The sequence below is a fragment of the Ambystoma mexicanum genome, chromosome 1q (genome assembly GCF_040938575.1).
Source record: "Ambystoma mexicanum isolate Mex_15411 chromosome 1q, UKY_AmexF1_1, whole genome shotgun sequence".
NCBI classification, from domain to species: Eukaryota; Metazoa; Chordata; class Amphibia; order Caudata; family Ambystomatidae; genus Ambystoma; species Ambystoma mexicanum.
The window spans coordinates 1481208012-1481221737 of NC_090922.1; the positions used below are offsets into that span (position 1 = coordinate 1481208012).

Genomic DNA, 13726 nt, shown 5'->3' on the forward strand with positions numbered 1-13726 from the left:
AAAACAATGCCCTCAGAGCCGCCATGAGCATCCCTAGAAGAGACCATATATCCCACGCCAGACGTGAAGCATGGTGGCTCCAGGTCAAAGACCGTATTACTCTGAAAATCCTCACTATCACTCACAGGTGCATCAACAAAACTGCTCCAGCATACCTATCTGAAGCAATATCAAGAACCACATCCACTCGCCCCACCAGAGCTCAGTACACCAACCAACGACATATACCATGCATAAAGAGAGCCACAGCGGGAGGTCTAGGCTTCACCTAAACTCTGGAACTCACTCCCTGCCACCTTTAGAGCTGAAACTTCCATCTCTGTCTTCCACAACAACCTCAAGGCCACTCTCCTCAACTAGCAAGTGGAGGACTGCCTCCTCTACTGTTGCCATGTATATTGTAATATAACACAAATGTAATATAACTGTATTGCGCTAATGACCATGTAACTAAGTAACTAAGCTTTGTACTGTAACAAGTGCCACAATGTCCTCGGGCTGTTGTGCGCTATATAAATACGAATAAAACAAAACAAACAAAACAAAGGCCTGGATCTTGCTGACTCAGCGAGCTGAAGTAAGCCCGACTAGGAGCGTTGTCTTTAGGGTGACCAGTTTCATATCTACAATGGCCATGGGCTCGCAAGGTTTGTGCGCAAGGGCACTGAGCACCATGTTAAGATCCAAGAGTGGGTGTGGTCGTTTGACCGGTGGGTACAGTCTGGTCTGACCTGTCGATAGACTCCTGGCTCCCTGTATGATTTCAAGGTTGTTGCGAGATAGTTGGAGATGTTGAAGAGTTACCTGCTCAGGTACCAGGCTGCTAGGGCTAGCCTCTCTGGATAGGGGTGCAGGACTGTGGCCCCCTGCTGTACCAGCAGCAGGCCCTTCCCAAGCAGGAGGAGGATATCTGGTAGGGCTGACATCTGGCAGAGGTTGGAGAACCAGGGCCTTGCAGACCACCAAGGTGCTATGAGGAGGAGATGCAGCCTCTGGGATTGCCTGCTCGTGCTCACTACCTTGTGAATGAGTGGTGTAGAAGGGAATGCACAGTCTTATTCAGAGTCCTTCGCATAGAGTGGGATTGTGACACTGTCTTTTTATAAGCAACCTAGGTAAGATAATATACTCTAAGCAGGGTAAAAGGTGTCACACTTGGCTTAACTGAGGGCTGCCTAACTCACTGCAACATGACTCGTAACAGGAAACAAGAAATTCAAATGCATTTTCCCATCATAAGGGAGCAGCATAGGTGTCACAACCCAGCTGGAAAACTCTTTAAGGCTTCCTACATTACATATAAGGACACCATTGCTCGGACAGCTGCCTAAATAGCTGCAAAACACTGTAGGACAGGTGTGTCACGCTCTGTCAGCTGCCAGCACAACATAAGTCTCTAGACAAAACTGTGTTCATGGAAAATAAAACAGGAAACAGGCCTTTTCCTACAACCCTGCCTACTCGAACACCATCCTAGTGGAAATCCAGACTCTGCCAATACGCTTGAAGTTCAGGAACAAACTCTACTCTGCCACTCTACTTGACCGAGAAACTCACCATCTCTGGAGGTCTGAGGGCCACCAGAAGCCACAAGATCACCATTTAGGAAACAAAGATCCTCAAGGAATTAGAGTCTCCTGTAACCTCACTGAATACATGTACCCCGGACACTACTTGGTGTACCAACATCCAAAAGGCACTCTTAGATAAAATCAGCATGCTCCAAACTAAAATCAACGCCAAAAGAAGCAATATCTCAGACTCAGCAGTCAACCCCCAGTCTTAAAACATTCCTACTCCCAAAAATGCCTAAACCTTTCAGCTTCTCACCGCTCTCTATTTGGGAAGTTGAAAACATAATTAAGAAGCTCTAACCATCCAACTGCCAAGGAGACTTATGTCCAGCTCACATCATCAAGGAGGCTGCTCATGACCTTGCTCCTTTTATTACCACCTTCATAAATGCTGTATTTAAATCTGGTATTGTACCAGACAACCTCAAGGATGCATGGGTCATCCCTTTAATCAAAAAGCCTACCTTGGACCCAAGTAACCCGTCCAACTATAGGCCTCATACTACTGTGCCTTACTTACTGAAAATTCTAGACCGTGCCGCCTACCTCCAAATTCAGGAGGACCTCGAAAATAACAATCTATTAGGTCTCAGGCAATCTGGTTTCCGTCCCAGACAGGGAATCGAAACCACCCTGATTGATTTAAAACCACAAATCGAGGACTTTAAACACAAGGGCAAGCTGGCATTATTACACCTTCTTGATCTCTCAGCAGCTTTCGATCTGGTAGATAATCAAATTCTATGTCACCATCTCAAAATAGCTGCCCATTTCTCAGATGCTGCCAATTCTTGGATCAGCTCCTTCCTGGCTAACTGAACCATGAGGGTTTTCTTACCATCTGCCTCGGCCGATCCAGCAGCTGTCCTGTGTGGAGTCCCACAAGGATCCTGCGTCCCTCCCACATTGTACAATGTGTTTACAAAGCCACTTTTGGACATTCTTGACTATCTGGGTGTCTCGTACACCAACTATGCGGATGACACCCAGATACTCATCCATATTACAGGCGACTACGTCATGACTCCAAAGCACTCAATGATGTCTACCTAGTCTTCCAGGCCTGGATGGCACATCATGGGATATGCTTTAATGATGAAAAACAGAGTTACTCATTCTAGGTTCACACATCAAACTCTCCAAACTAGACCCTGCATATAAAACCTTTATTATTGATGGGAACACAATCAAAGAGTCCAACAACACAAAAACACTTGGTATTTACGTGGACTCAACACTATCCCTCACCAAACAAACAAATGCTTTTGTATCTGCTTCTGCGTACACATGCAAACTGATCACCGCCTGCAGACCCCAACTGCATTATCCTTGCTAGAACCCTCCTCATGGCTAAAATTGATTATTGTAACGCCCTCTACTTAAGGACTACCCAAAGAAACATTGATAAGTTACAAGTTATGCAGAATAATGCCATCAGGGCAGCCCTTAACCTCCCGAGGAGATTTCACATCTCGGATACAAGACGTAATCGACACTGGCTTCCAGTTTCTCACCAAATCTCTCTTCAAACCCTTGCTCTAACACACAAGGCCCAGAACAACTCGGCACCACCTACCTAACCAATTGTTTCACACGGCATACGGCCAACAGACCCCTGAGGTCTGCCCATTTCAACTCACTTAGGGAGAATATTGGATTGGACAGCGGATTATAACTGTACAGTTGCTATCTCATCCATCCTGCCGCTATCTTGGACAGACCATTCACTGGTGTCCTTCCACCTATCTACTATAAGACACCACTCCACTGGCCCCTCCATTAGCGCCACCATGCTTAACCAGAAACAAAAAAGGTATTACAGCAGAGAAAGTTATCCCTGCTATCCTTCCCACCCTTAATGCATTGCCAGAAAATCTTGATCCTAGTATCCAAGTTCATGAATTCAATAATATTATGATCACCACACTGGACAAAATTGCCCCTCTCAAACTCAGACCAAGCTAACCAATAGCCCACCTAAACAAATGGTTTACACCACAACTCAAAGACCTTCGTATCCTAAAAAGAAAAAGTGAAACCAATTGGAGACTCTGCCCTTCCACTGAGAACAAAGCCAAATTAACCTCACTTTCTTCACATTACAAGAAGGAAGTCTGCCGGGCAAAACGCAACTCTTATGATGAGCGCATTGCTAAATCCAATTCTAGTATGAAAGAACTCTTCTCCATACTCAAAGAATTAGAGTCCCCAATAGCTATACCTGACATCTGTACCAAAGACAAATCCTGGTGTACAGACATCCAACACTAGCCAATAAAATTAACACGCTCCAAAATAAAATTCAGCAAAAAAAATAAGTACTAAACCTTCAGCACTCGCCCAATAACCTCTTGCCTAGTGTTTCACCACCGGCACATAATAATATATTACTTTTTTCCAAAATGTCTACCCTGGAAGTAGAAAAAATCATCCTGTCACTGAAGCCCTCTAACTGCAAAGGCGACATCTGCCCAGCACAACTAATACAAGATGCTGCCAGAGAACTATCCCCATTCATCACCAAAACTGATTAATGCTTCCTTTGCCACAGGTACCATCCCTGCCAACCTTAAACAGTCCTGGGTTCTCCCCCTCCTCAAGACACCGACCTTAGACCCCCTCATCCCTACCAATTACCGGCCTATTACCACAGTCCCATTCTTACTCAAAACATTGGATAAAGCCGCATATAACCAAATTCAAAAACACCTTGAACTGCATAAACTCCTAGGCAACCGACAATCTGGCTTCCGCCCACTACACGCAACTGAAACGGCCTTAATCGACTTAACGCCCCAAATAGACGAGCTGAGAGACAAAGGGAAAACAGTACTTCTACTCCTACTTGATCTCTCAGCCGCATTCGATCTGGTCAATCACAAGGTCCTATGCTGACACCTCGACTCTGCCGCCCACTTCTCCCTGGGAGCCATCAAATGGATTGAATCCTTCCTGAGCGAGAGAACTATGAGAGTCTTCTCTCCCTCAGTAGCTGCAGACCCGACACCTATCCTGTGAGGTGCTCCTCAAGGCTCTTGCGTCTCGCCAACTCTCTACGATATCTTCACCAAACCCTTGTTCGATGATCTGGACCATCTGGGTATTACCTACATTAATTACGCAGATGATACTCAGATTCTCCTCCCGCTTTCTGGGGATCACAGTAAGGACACAGGGTTGGTGAACAAAGTATATCTTATCATCCAATCATGGATGGCCACTCATGGCCTATGCTTGAACTATGATAAGACTGAGTTGATAATTCTGGGCTCACAGGCTAACATTAAAAAACTAGGCCAAGAATTCTCCTCATTCAATATTGACGGGAATTCCATTAAAGTTTCCAAGGAGGTAAAAAGCCTTGGCTTCTACTTGGACTCCACACTAGGGGAGTCTTTTGATAAACAAGTAAAATCCCTTACCTCTTCCACGGCCTATACTTGCAAGATACTCAGAGCTGGTAAGCCATTCCTCTCTGATGACAGCTGCCTGATCTTGGCCAGAACCTTAATGCTCTCGATAATTGATTACTGTAATGCTCTATACAGGGGTGCTAATAAAACTACCATCCAAAAGCTGCAAACATTACAAAACAATGCCTTAAGAGCAGCCTTAGGCATAAACAAAAGAACCCACATTTCTCCCCTTAGACGCCAACACAAATGGTTATCCATGGCCAATAAAATACAGCTAAAAATGCTTTCATTGACTCATAAAGCTCTCAATAACGCTGCCCCTAGCTACCTTACAGACAAACTCCAGAGAGGAATTTCTCTCAGACCAACTAGAATTGGTCATGTTAACTGCCTGACCATACCTAAATACAAGCTCACCACTATTGGTGGTTATAGCTTCCCTGTAAAGGCTGCTAAATTCTGGAACTCACTGCCACAAGACCTGAGAGCCGACCAACCCTACCTACATTTCAGAAAAAATGTTATAAAACACATTATCGCTACTGACCCCTAGCTTCCTACCTTCTAGGATATGTCTGCAGCTGGAGTGACCTATTCACTCTATATGAATATTGTAATATTGTGTTAATATTTGAAGATTATGCATAATCTAGTTTACTTGTGAGCCTTAGTGATATACGGAGGGTATCACTCTGCAACTTGTATTTTTGCACATTGTTTATTGTTTATCATTGTAATTATATAGGCCATTTTATATCTGTATATATTTGCACATTTTGTATATTTTGTAATTATGTAAGCTCTGTATCTGGTGTATATTTTGTAACTATGTAAGCTTTGCATCTTCATACTTCTGCGCCCTTTTACTTATGAGTCTGGTGCGCATAACAAATGAATAAATAAACAAACAATCAAACAAACTTACAGTACCCAGATATAAGCTTCAGACGGCCGGGGGATGAAGCTTCCCAGTCCTTGCGGCCAAACTTTGGAAAACACTACCTACCTCATTCAGAGCTGAACCTTCCTTTCTATCCTTTAAGAACAAAACCAAACTGTGGCTCCATGAACTTGACGCCTCTGCCTCTTCATCCGAACTGCTGTTGCTAGGTATGATAAGATGCTATTGTCTTACTCCTTAGCCATCTTCCTCACTTGCTACACCTAGCTATCCTGTACGCCTGCTTACCTGGTACTATGCCATCACACTATGTGATCTGCTGATATTACTGTATGTAACTACATAATTTCCTTTGTAGTGCCTACTTTGTCCTAGAACTGCTTATTCTTTTTAGGTCCTGTTTTTCGCCACTTGGGAAACTTATGTACATGTATGTAACCATTTTCTTACTTCAATTATGCGCCGCAAGGTGCGCAATACAAATAAACAAATACAAATACAAAGAACTGCAAGAGGGAAATACACAGGACACATGTCTTTTCCTGCTGTGCACATTGTGTCTATAACAAGTTCCCAATGCAGATAAGACAAGCCCCCTTCTCCTTACTCTTCAGGAATATCCTGAAGACCTTTCTCTTCAAAGAAGAACTCGTCAATCACTGATCGCTCACCTCAACCCTGTTCACACCCTCTGGAGTTCTACCTCCCTCCCACGCATCCCAGCTCCTCTGCTAACACTCAACTCTACTTTTAACCCCTGTGTATGTCCCTTTGTACATAGCTATGTTGGTTCCCATTAAGGTTTGTGCTTTATAAATCTCATACAGATATTCATACAAGGAACTAAAGACCTTACTCTGCAGTCAATACCTAAGTGCCGCATAGGACTCCATGGGGGATTTGCCAGTATTTTCGGCAACTCATACAGACATGCACCCAAGGAACTAAAGACCTTACTCTGCAGTCAATACCTAAGTGCTGCATAGGACTCCATGGGGGATTTGCCAGTATTACCGGCACCTCATACAGACATGCACCCAAGGAACTAAAGACTTTACTCTGCAGTCAATACCTAAGTGCCGCATAGAACTCTATGGGGGATTTGCCAGTATTACCGGCACCTGTTACAGACATGCACACAAGGAACTAAAGACCTTACTCTGCAGTCAATACCTAAGTGCTGCATAGGACTCCATAGGGGATTTGCCAGTATTACCAGCACCACATACAGACATGCACACAAGGAACTAAAGACCTGACTCTGCAGTCAATACCTAAGTGCTGCATAGCACTCCATGGGGGGATTTGCCAGTATTACCGGCACCTCATACAGACATGCACCCAAGGAACTAAAGACCTTACTCTGCAGTCAATACCTAAGTGCTGCATAGCACTCCATGGGGGGATTTGCCAGTATTACCGGCACCTCATACAGACATGCACCCAAGGAACTAAAGACCTTACTCTGCAGTCAATACCTAAGTGCTGCATAGCACTCCATGGGGGGATTTGACAGTATTACCGGCACCTCATACAGACATGCACCCAAGGAACTAAAGACCTTACTCTGCAGTCAATACCTAAGTGCCGCATAGGACTCGATGGGGGATTTGCCAGTATTACCGGCACCACATACAGACATGCACACAAGGAACTAAAGACCTGACTCTGCAGTCAATACCTAAGTGCCGCATAGCACTCCATGGGGGGATTTGCCAGTATTACCGGCACCTGATACAGACATGCACACAAGGAACTAAAGACCTTACTCTGCAGTCAATACCTAAGTGCCGCATAGGACTCCATGGGGGGATTTGTCAGTATTACCGGTACCTCTTACAGACATGCACACAAGGAACTAAAGACCTGACTCTGCAGTCAATACCTAAGTGCTGCATAGCACTCCATGGGGGGATTTGCCAGTATTACCGGCACCTCATACAGACATGCACACAAGGAACTAAAGACCTTACTGTGCAGTCAATACCTAAGTGCTGCATAGGACTCCATGGGGGATTTGCCAGTATTACCGGCACCTCATACAGACATGCACCCAAGGAACTAAAGACCTTACTCTGCAGTCAATACCTAAGTGCTGCATAGGACTCCATGGGGGATTTGCCAGTATTACCGGCACCTCATACAGACATGCACACAAGGAACTAAAGACCTTACTGTGCAGTCAATACCTAAGTGCTGCATAGGACTCCATGGGGGATTTGCCAGTATTACCGGCACCTCATACAGACATGCACACAAGGAACTAAAGACCTTACTCTGCAGTCAATACCTAAGTGCTGCATAGGACTCCATGGGGGATTTGCCAGTATTACCGGCACCTCATAGAGACATGCACACAAGAAACTAAAGACCTTACTGTGCAGTCAATACCTAAGTGCTGCATAGGACTCCATGGGGGGATTTGCCAGTATTACCGGCACCTCATACAGACATGCACACAAGGAACTAAAGACCTTACTGTGCAGTCAATACCTAAGTGCTGCATAGGACTCCATGGGGGGGATTTGCCAGTATTACCGGCACCTCATACAGACATGCACACAAGGAACTAAAGACCTGACTCTGCAGTCAATACCTAAGTGCTGCATCGGACTCCATGGGGGATTTGCTAGTATTACCGGCACCTCATACAGACATGCACACAAGGAACTAAAGACCTTACTGTGCAGTCAATACCTAAGTGCTGCATAGCACTCCATGGGGGGATTTGCCAGTATTACCGGCACCTCATACAGACATTCACACAAGGAACTAAAGACCTGACTCTGCAGTCAATACCTAAGTGCCGCATAGGACTCCATGGGGGGGATTTGCCAGTATTACCGGCAGCGATGACACTGGTGCTGGTAATACTGGCGATTTTTTCCAGTAAGGCACCTGACTTACCGCCAGCTTTTAGCTGCAGCTGAATCAGGTGCCCGACCGGCATAATTGGACTTTGGAAGTTAGAATGAGCCCCATTGTGCTGTGCCTGACCCCGGGTTCTGTACCACTAAAAGAAATATAAAGGGGGAGCGTTTGTGAGTTCCTCTCAAAGAATATTTACAAAAAAAGGAGATAAAAAGTGCTGAGGCTGATAAAGAAATTTGCCAGCTCCAGTGCCATTTGTGACCCCTGCTGACTGGCACCCTAATCATTTGCTTCCAATTCCTTTCAGGTGAGTGAGCTTCTTATTGGGAACAAAAACAGCACTGTGCTGACTCTACCTGGGTGGAAAATAAGTACTGTGCGGTTAACAGTGTACGTGAGATGGTGATGCCAGATTTCACATCCTAGCCCATCACTATTGTGATCAGACCAGTGTAGACCAGTGTAGATTCAGTGCAGTACAGATGTTGTGCAGAAAGGTGGGAAAGCGAGTTGGAGCTGTCCAGGAATGGCCTGATGACCTGAGTGATGACACGGCTGATTGGTGGAAACATCTCTGTATTACCACAGAAGGGAAAGTCAAGTTATAAGCGACATGTAGACAGACAGGTCAGAAGGTCTATGGTGGGCCTATAAAGAATAAAATGGTGAATAATCAAACGGTGATTTCCTTCCTCGCGGTTTATATACTGGTTCACAAACCCAGAAGAAAACCTGTAGCACAGGCCACAACCTCTTTTCTCTACTGTCTGGGTGACTATATATTACATATACATAAATGAGAAAAAGTATGTCCTTTAGGTGATGTCTGCCCCACTGCTCGGGCTATCTGTATTAGGACACAAATTTTAAAATTTGTTTTATCCATGTGTTCTGTAAAAAATCATGAAATATGGAATTGTTTGTGAATGAATGTAAATTGTCTATGTCTAGTGGATTCGTTTCCTATTGTTTTCCATGTTTATCACTTCATGTTGTTTGTTTTGAAGTCTGAGATGAATTTTATAATACATTGATATTTGCTATTCTTGATATAATGATTCATGTTTTGTTTTGATGTTTAAGAGTGGGACAAACTTCACCAAAAGGACATACGATTTCCTTCCTCGCTACATTTCATACAGTAACTATTGGTCAGCTGAGAGTATGTTGTGCAGCCTTGTTAGTGATTTCTGTCTTTTAGCAGAAAAGACTTCCAGGGCTTTGGGTACTTCCTTCATAACCAACATGACTTTAATGGTCGGAGAGAGCTCACAACTCAAGACAAGCGGCTTAGCAGCTTAGCTCCCCATGAGCACAGACATGAACAATGGGCTTTTGGAACAATCCCACGTGTGTCAATCCCAAGCCAGAAGTTTATTTTTTATTATGTAGGGCTCTCATGACTAGATAAGGCATCCCCTTGTTCATTATGCAAGGTACTGCAGTGCTTCTGTAAAACAAGGCCCAATGTGGGTGTGTGTGAGAGTGTGTGTGTGTGCACATGCACACACGAGTGTCTGCGTGCGGTCAGTATTACTATGCAGCTCCCATTTGGCAATGCCTACGCCACTTGTTGCTTACTTCATTAGCCACTAAAAACCCCATTTATTCAGACAACCAAAAACAATGTAGTTCAGGTAATGGCTTTCATACCTTTCTGAACCAACGTGCCACCTCTCCCTTGATCTCTTGTCCTGACCTGTCCAGCGGGATCAGATCAGATATCCTAGATCCACTCGGCTCCCTGTTGTAGGAGTCAATGGTGTCTTCTGGGAGGTAAGACTGGTTAACATCCTAAGGAAGAAATATGCAAATTTACTTACAAGAGTATGTCCTCTGGCAGCCTCCTCAGTTCCCTCCATACAATCGGTATTGTCCCCTCCCCAGACTCTGAATACCCTTATGAAAAAAAACTTTGTCCCTGATTCAATGAAATTATCAGCATAAAAGAGCAAGTGCAATCAACAAGTGTGCGTCTAAACCTCCAGTGCAGAACCTGAAAACAGCTTTACAGAAGCAATTGATTTGTGCCAAACCGCCATTGATGAAGGTCGAACGACCACCAGCAAACCTTCAAAAGGGTTATGAACAGCCATAAATTCAATAAGGCCTGGAATAGCAGCAGCACCAGAACACCCTAAAGACTCATCGGATCAGGTCACCAGCTTTTTACAAGACAACTGTGAGAGCAAGAGACATTTCAACATCAGCGAAGAAGACAGCATGACCATCATCTGATGGAATTGGGCACACTACAGGAATTCTCACCACACTGTCCAACTATCACAAGAATGTCTCTCCCTCATTCAGGCTGCCATCACCCCCCCCCCCCCGCTGGACTACAGAACCTTCCCCAACACCTCTACAGGTGTCCCCAACAGCCCACAAATAATCACTTCATGTACCTTTACAGCATGTGACTTAATATCTACAGAGGAGATTTATTTCAATGCAGCCCACACACCTGATTGAGTTATGCAGGTGCAACTATGCTAGTCTTTTTCGTAGAGAGATCAAATACCAGACTGACATCCGGGTGGTTATGTTCCATGCCGACTCGCCCCTGCAATGGGCAACGTGTATAGGTTTGCCTAGAGATCATACTTAACACGGGTACAAACACAGTCAAAGGCCATGCCAGAGACGTATTCCCTTTCTAGGGTTCATCAACCCCAAAGTTAGACCTTACAACAAGAAATTCACTTAAGAACAAGCAAAGTTTTCCAAATTTGGTCCTGGAATGCGCAAGTATTTCTGGAGTAGCTAGCGAGGCCAAGATACAATCATGCTAGTGGATTTAGATAAGGAGGGAATATCGCTATCCTTTGAAGACTTTATGGAGAAAGTTAAAATTGGCAAAAAGGAGCTTTTGCGATATATGCAAGTTAGGCAATGAAATATGCATAGACAGGTGAAAGAGGCTGGACCGAGACCACAGATGGGCATAGGGGTGGCTGTGAAGGAAGGGGTTGAATATAAAGGTATCTCAAGGTTTTGCAAATTGTTAGATAATGCTTCACTGGGGCTCAGATTGCCTTATATAGAAAGATGGGCAGTGAATTGGAGATCACAATCTCGGAAGAAGAATGAGGGAACATTTGTTTGAGGGCACATAGGGCCTCCAATGGCATGGCAATTAAAGAATCGGCTTGCAAAATATGCTTTAGATGGTATCTTTCCCCATCACCACCAATAGAATAGCTAATTATTCATCGCCTTTGTACTGGAGGGAGTGTGGTGGGGTTGGGGACACATGTGGTGGGGCCCGAAAGACACAATTGTTTTGGAAGAACATATTGGGCTATATTAAAGAGATAACTGGGGTACAGTTGCCCATGGACCCTGTTGGTTTTGGGTGCTGTGGCAGAGGGGAGCTATGCAGAAAGTCGGGGTCATGCAACTTTAATTACACACCTAATGACTGCGGCGAGATTGGTTTTGGCCCAGTGTTGGGAAGCTGCAGATGGTCCAGTCACTGCTTTAGGGCGAGTAAAAATATATGGGGGTCCTGGCCATGGAGAAATCATGTGCCCTAACGAATGACAGTTATAAAAAAAAAATCAAGTGTGGTCGCCTTTTCATGAATTGGTGAGTGTAGGTGTGGGAGGGGGTTTGAACAGTCTGGATTATGGGAGGGGTGATATTGTCATCAAAAAAGAAGGGGGGAGAGACATTTGAAACTAGTGAGCTGCCGTCCTGTTGCCAGAGTTTGGTTGGTTATAGTCTATTGCTAAATTGCTAAAATTCCAAGATTATTGGGAAGCTTAACATACTGAATAGGTGTACATGTCGAGAAAGAATATGCATAAGAATGCCATGTATTAGTGTTATTCCTGGGCATATAAAAAGAGGAGAGTTTATGATTTCATTCCTCTCCTTTTTATTTACATTTTAGCATGCAACTATGGGCTCAAATATTAACAAACGTATACAAGCACATAGAATCCACTGGTAATATACCGCCTAGTTGGAGTAAATCTGTGCTGGTACCGATCTTCAAAAAAGGCGATAGATTAGATCCATATACCTATCGCCTTTTGGCTATGATGGACATAGCCAGAAGATCTTTGCCATGAATCTTCTGAGAAAACTCACTAACTGGGCTGAAAATGACAAACTAATTAGCCCATTCCAGACAGGATTTGGAAAAAGCTATAACACAGTTACCAACATGTGTATTTTACAATATTTAATTGCTGAAATGGGTAATGAAAAGAGATCACATCTTTTCTGTTGCTACGTGAATTTCAGCAAAGCTTTTGATTTCATCTCACAAGCACTGCTATGGAGTAATCTTATAGCCTTGGAAATTGATGCAAACTTATTGTACTACATCTAACAATTGTATACAAATACATCTATTATGGTCCGTCTGAATTTAGCAGGACTATGTATGAATTACCATTACACAAATCGGGGCCTTAAAGAAGGTTGTGTATTGGCCCCGATTTTTTATGATTTATACACTGCAGATCCGAGTCATGTGCTTTGTTCGGCCCATAATTATCCACCAAAAATAAATGCTGTATAAATAATGTGGCTCTCGTACTCAGATGATATAATAATGTTTGAATTTACACCAATCGGATTACAGCACTCGAAGAATGCCTTAGCTGATTATGCTATAAAAATGTTTATGGTCATAAATATATCAAAGTCAAAAACTATGTGTTTGGGAAAAAGCATTATGAAGAAGGGTAATTACGTGTGGAACATAAAAGACGTTCCCCTTGAAAGAGTAATGGAATATACTTACTTGGGCTTCCCCATCAGAACAAACCTTAGATTGACATACTATGGAGATAAGGTGATTGCAAAAACTTGGAAAAAATGGCTGGTATTAAAGCATTACATAGTGCACCGTGGCATTGAGGGCCTCTTGGAGGTCTATCGTGTATGTATTGTACCAGCTATACTATGGGGCTGAGTCATGGAATTTGTGTGCCGAAAAACGGGATTTGTGT

General features: G+C 43.9%; 1 protein-coding gene across 1 annotated transcript in view; it reads right to left on the reverse strand.

Annotated features, from left to right (window-relative positions):
* Window positions 1-13726, reverse strand: part of LOC138550118 (uncharacterized) — a 494885-nt gene that overhangs the window by 10297 nt on the left and 470862 nt on the right. The window contains exon 29 of the mRNA XM_069642386.1: window positions 10416-10556. Coding sequence (XP_069498487.1) covers window positions 10416-10556 — 141 coding nt within the window. The remainder of the gene's footprint in view (window positions 1-10415; window positions 10557-13726) is intronic.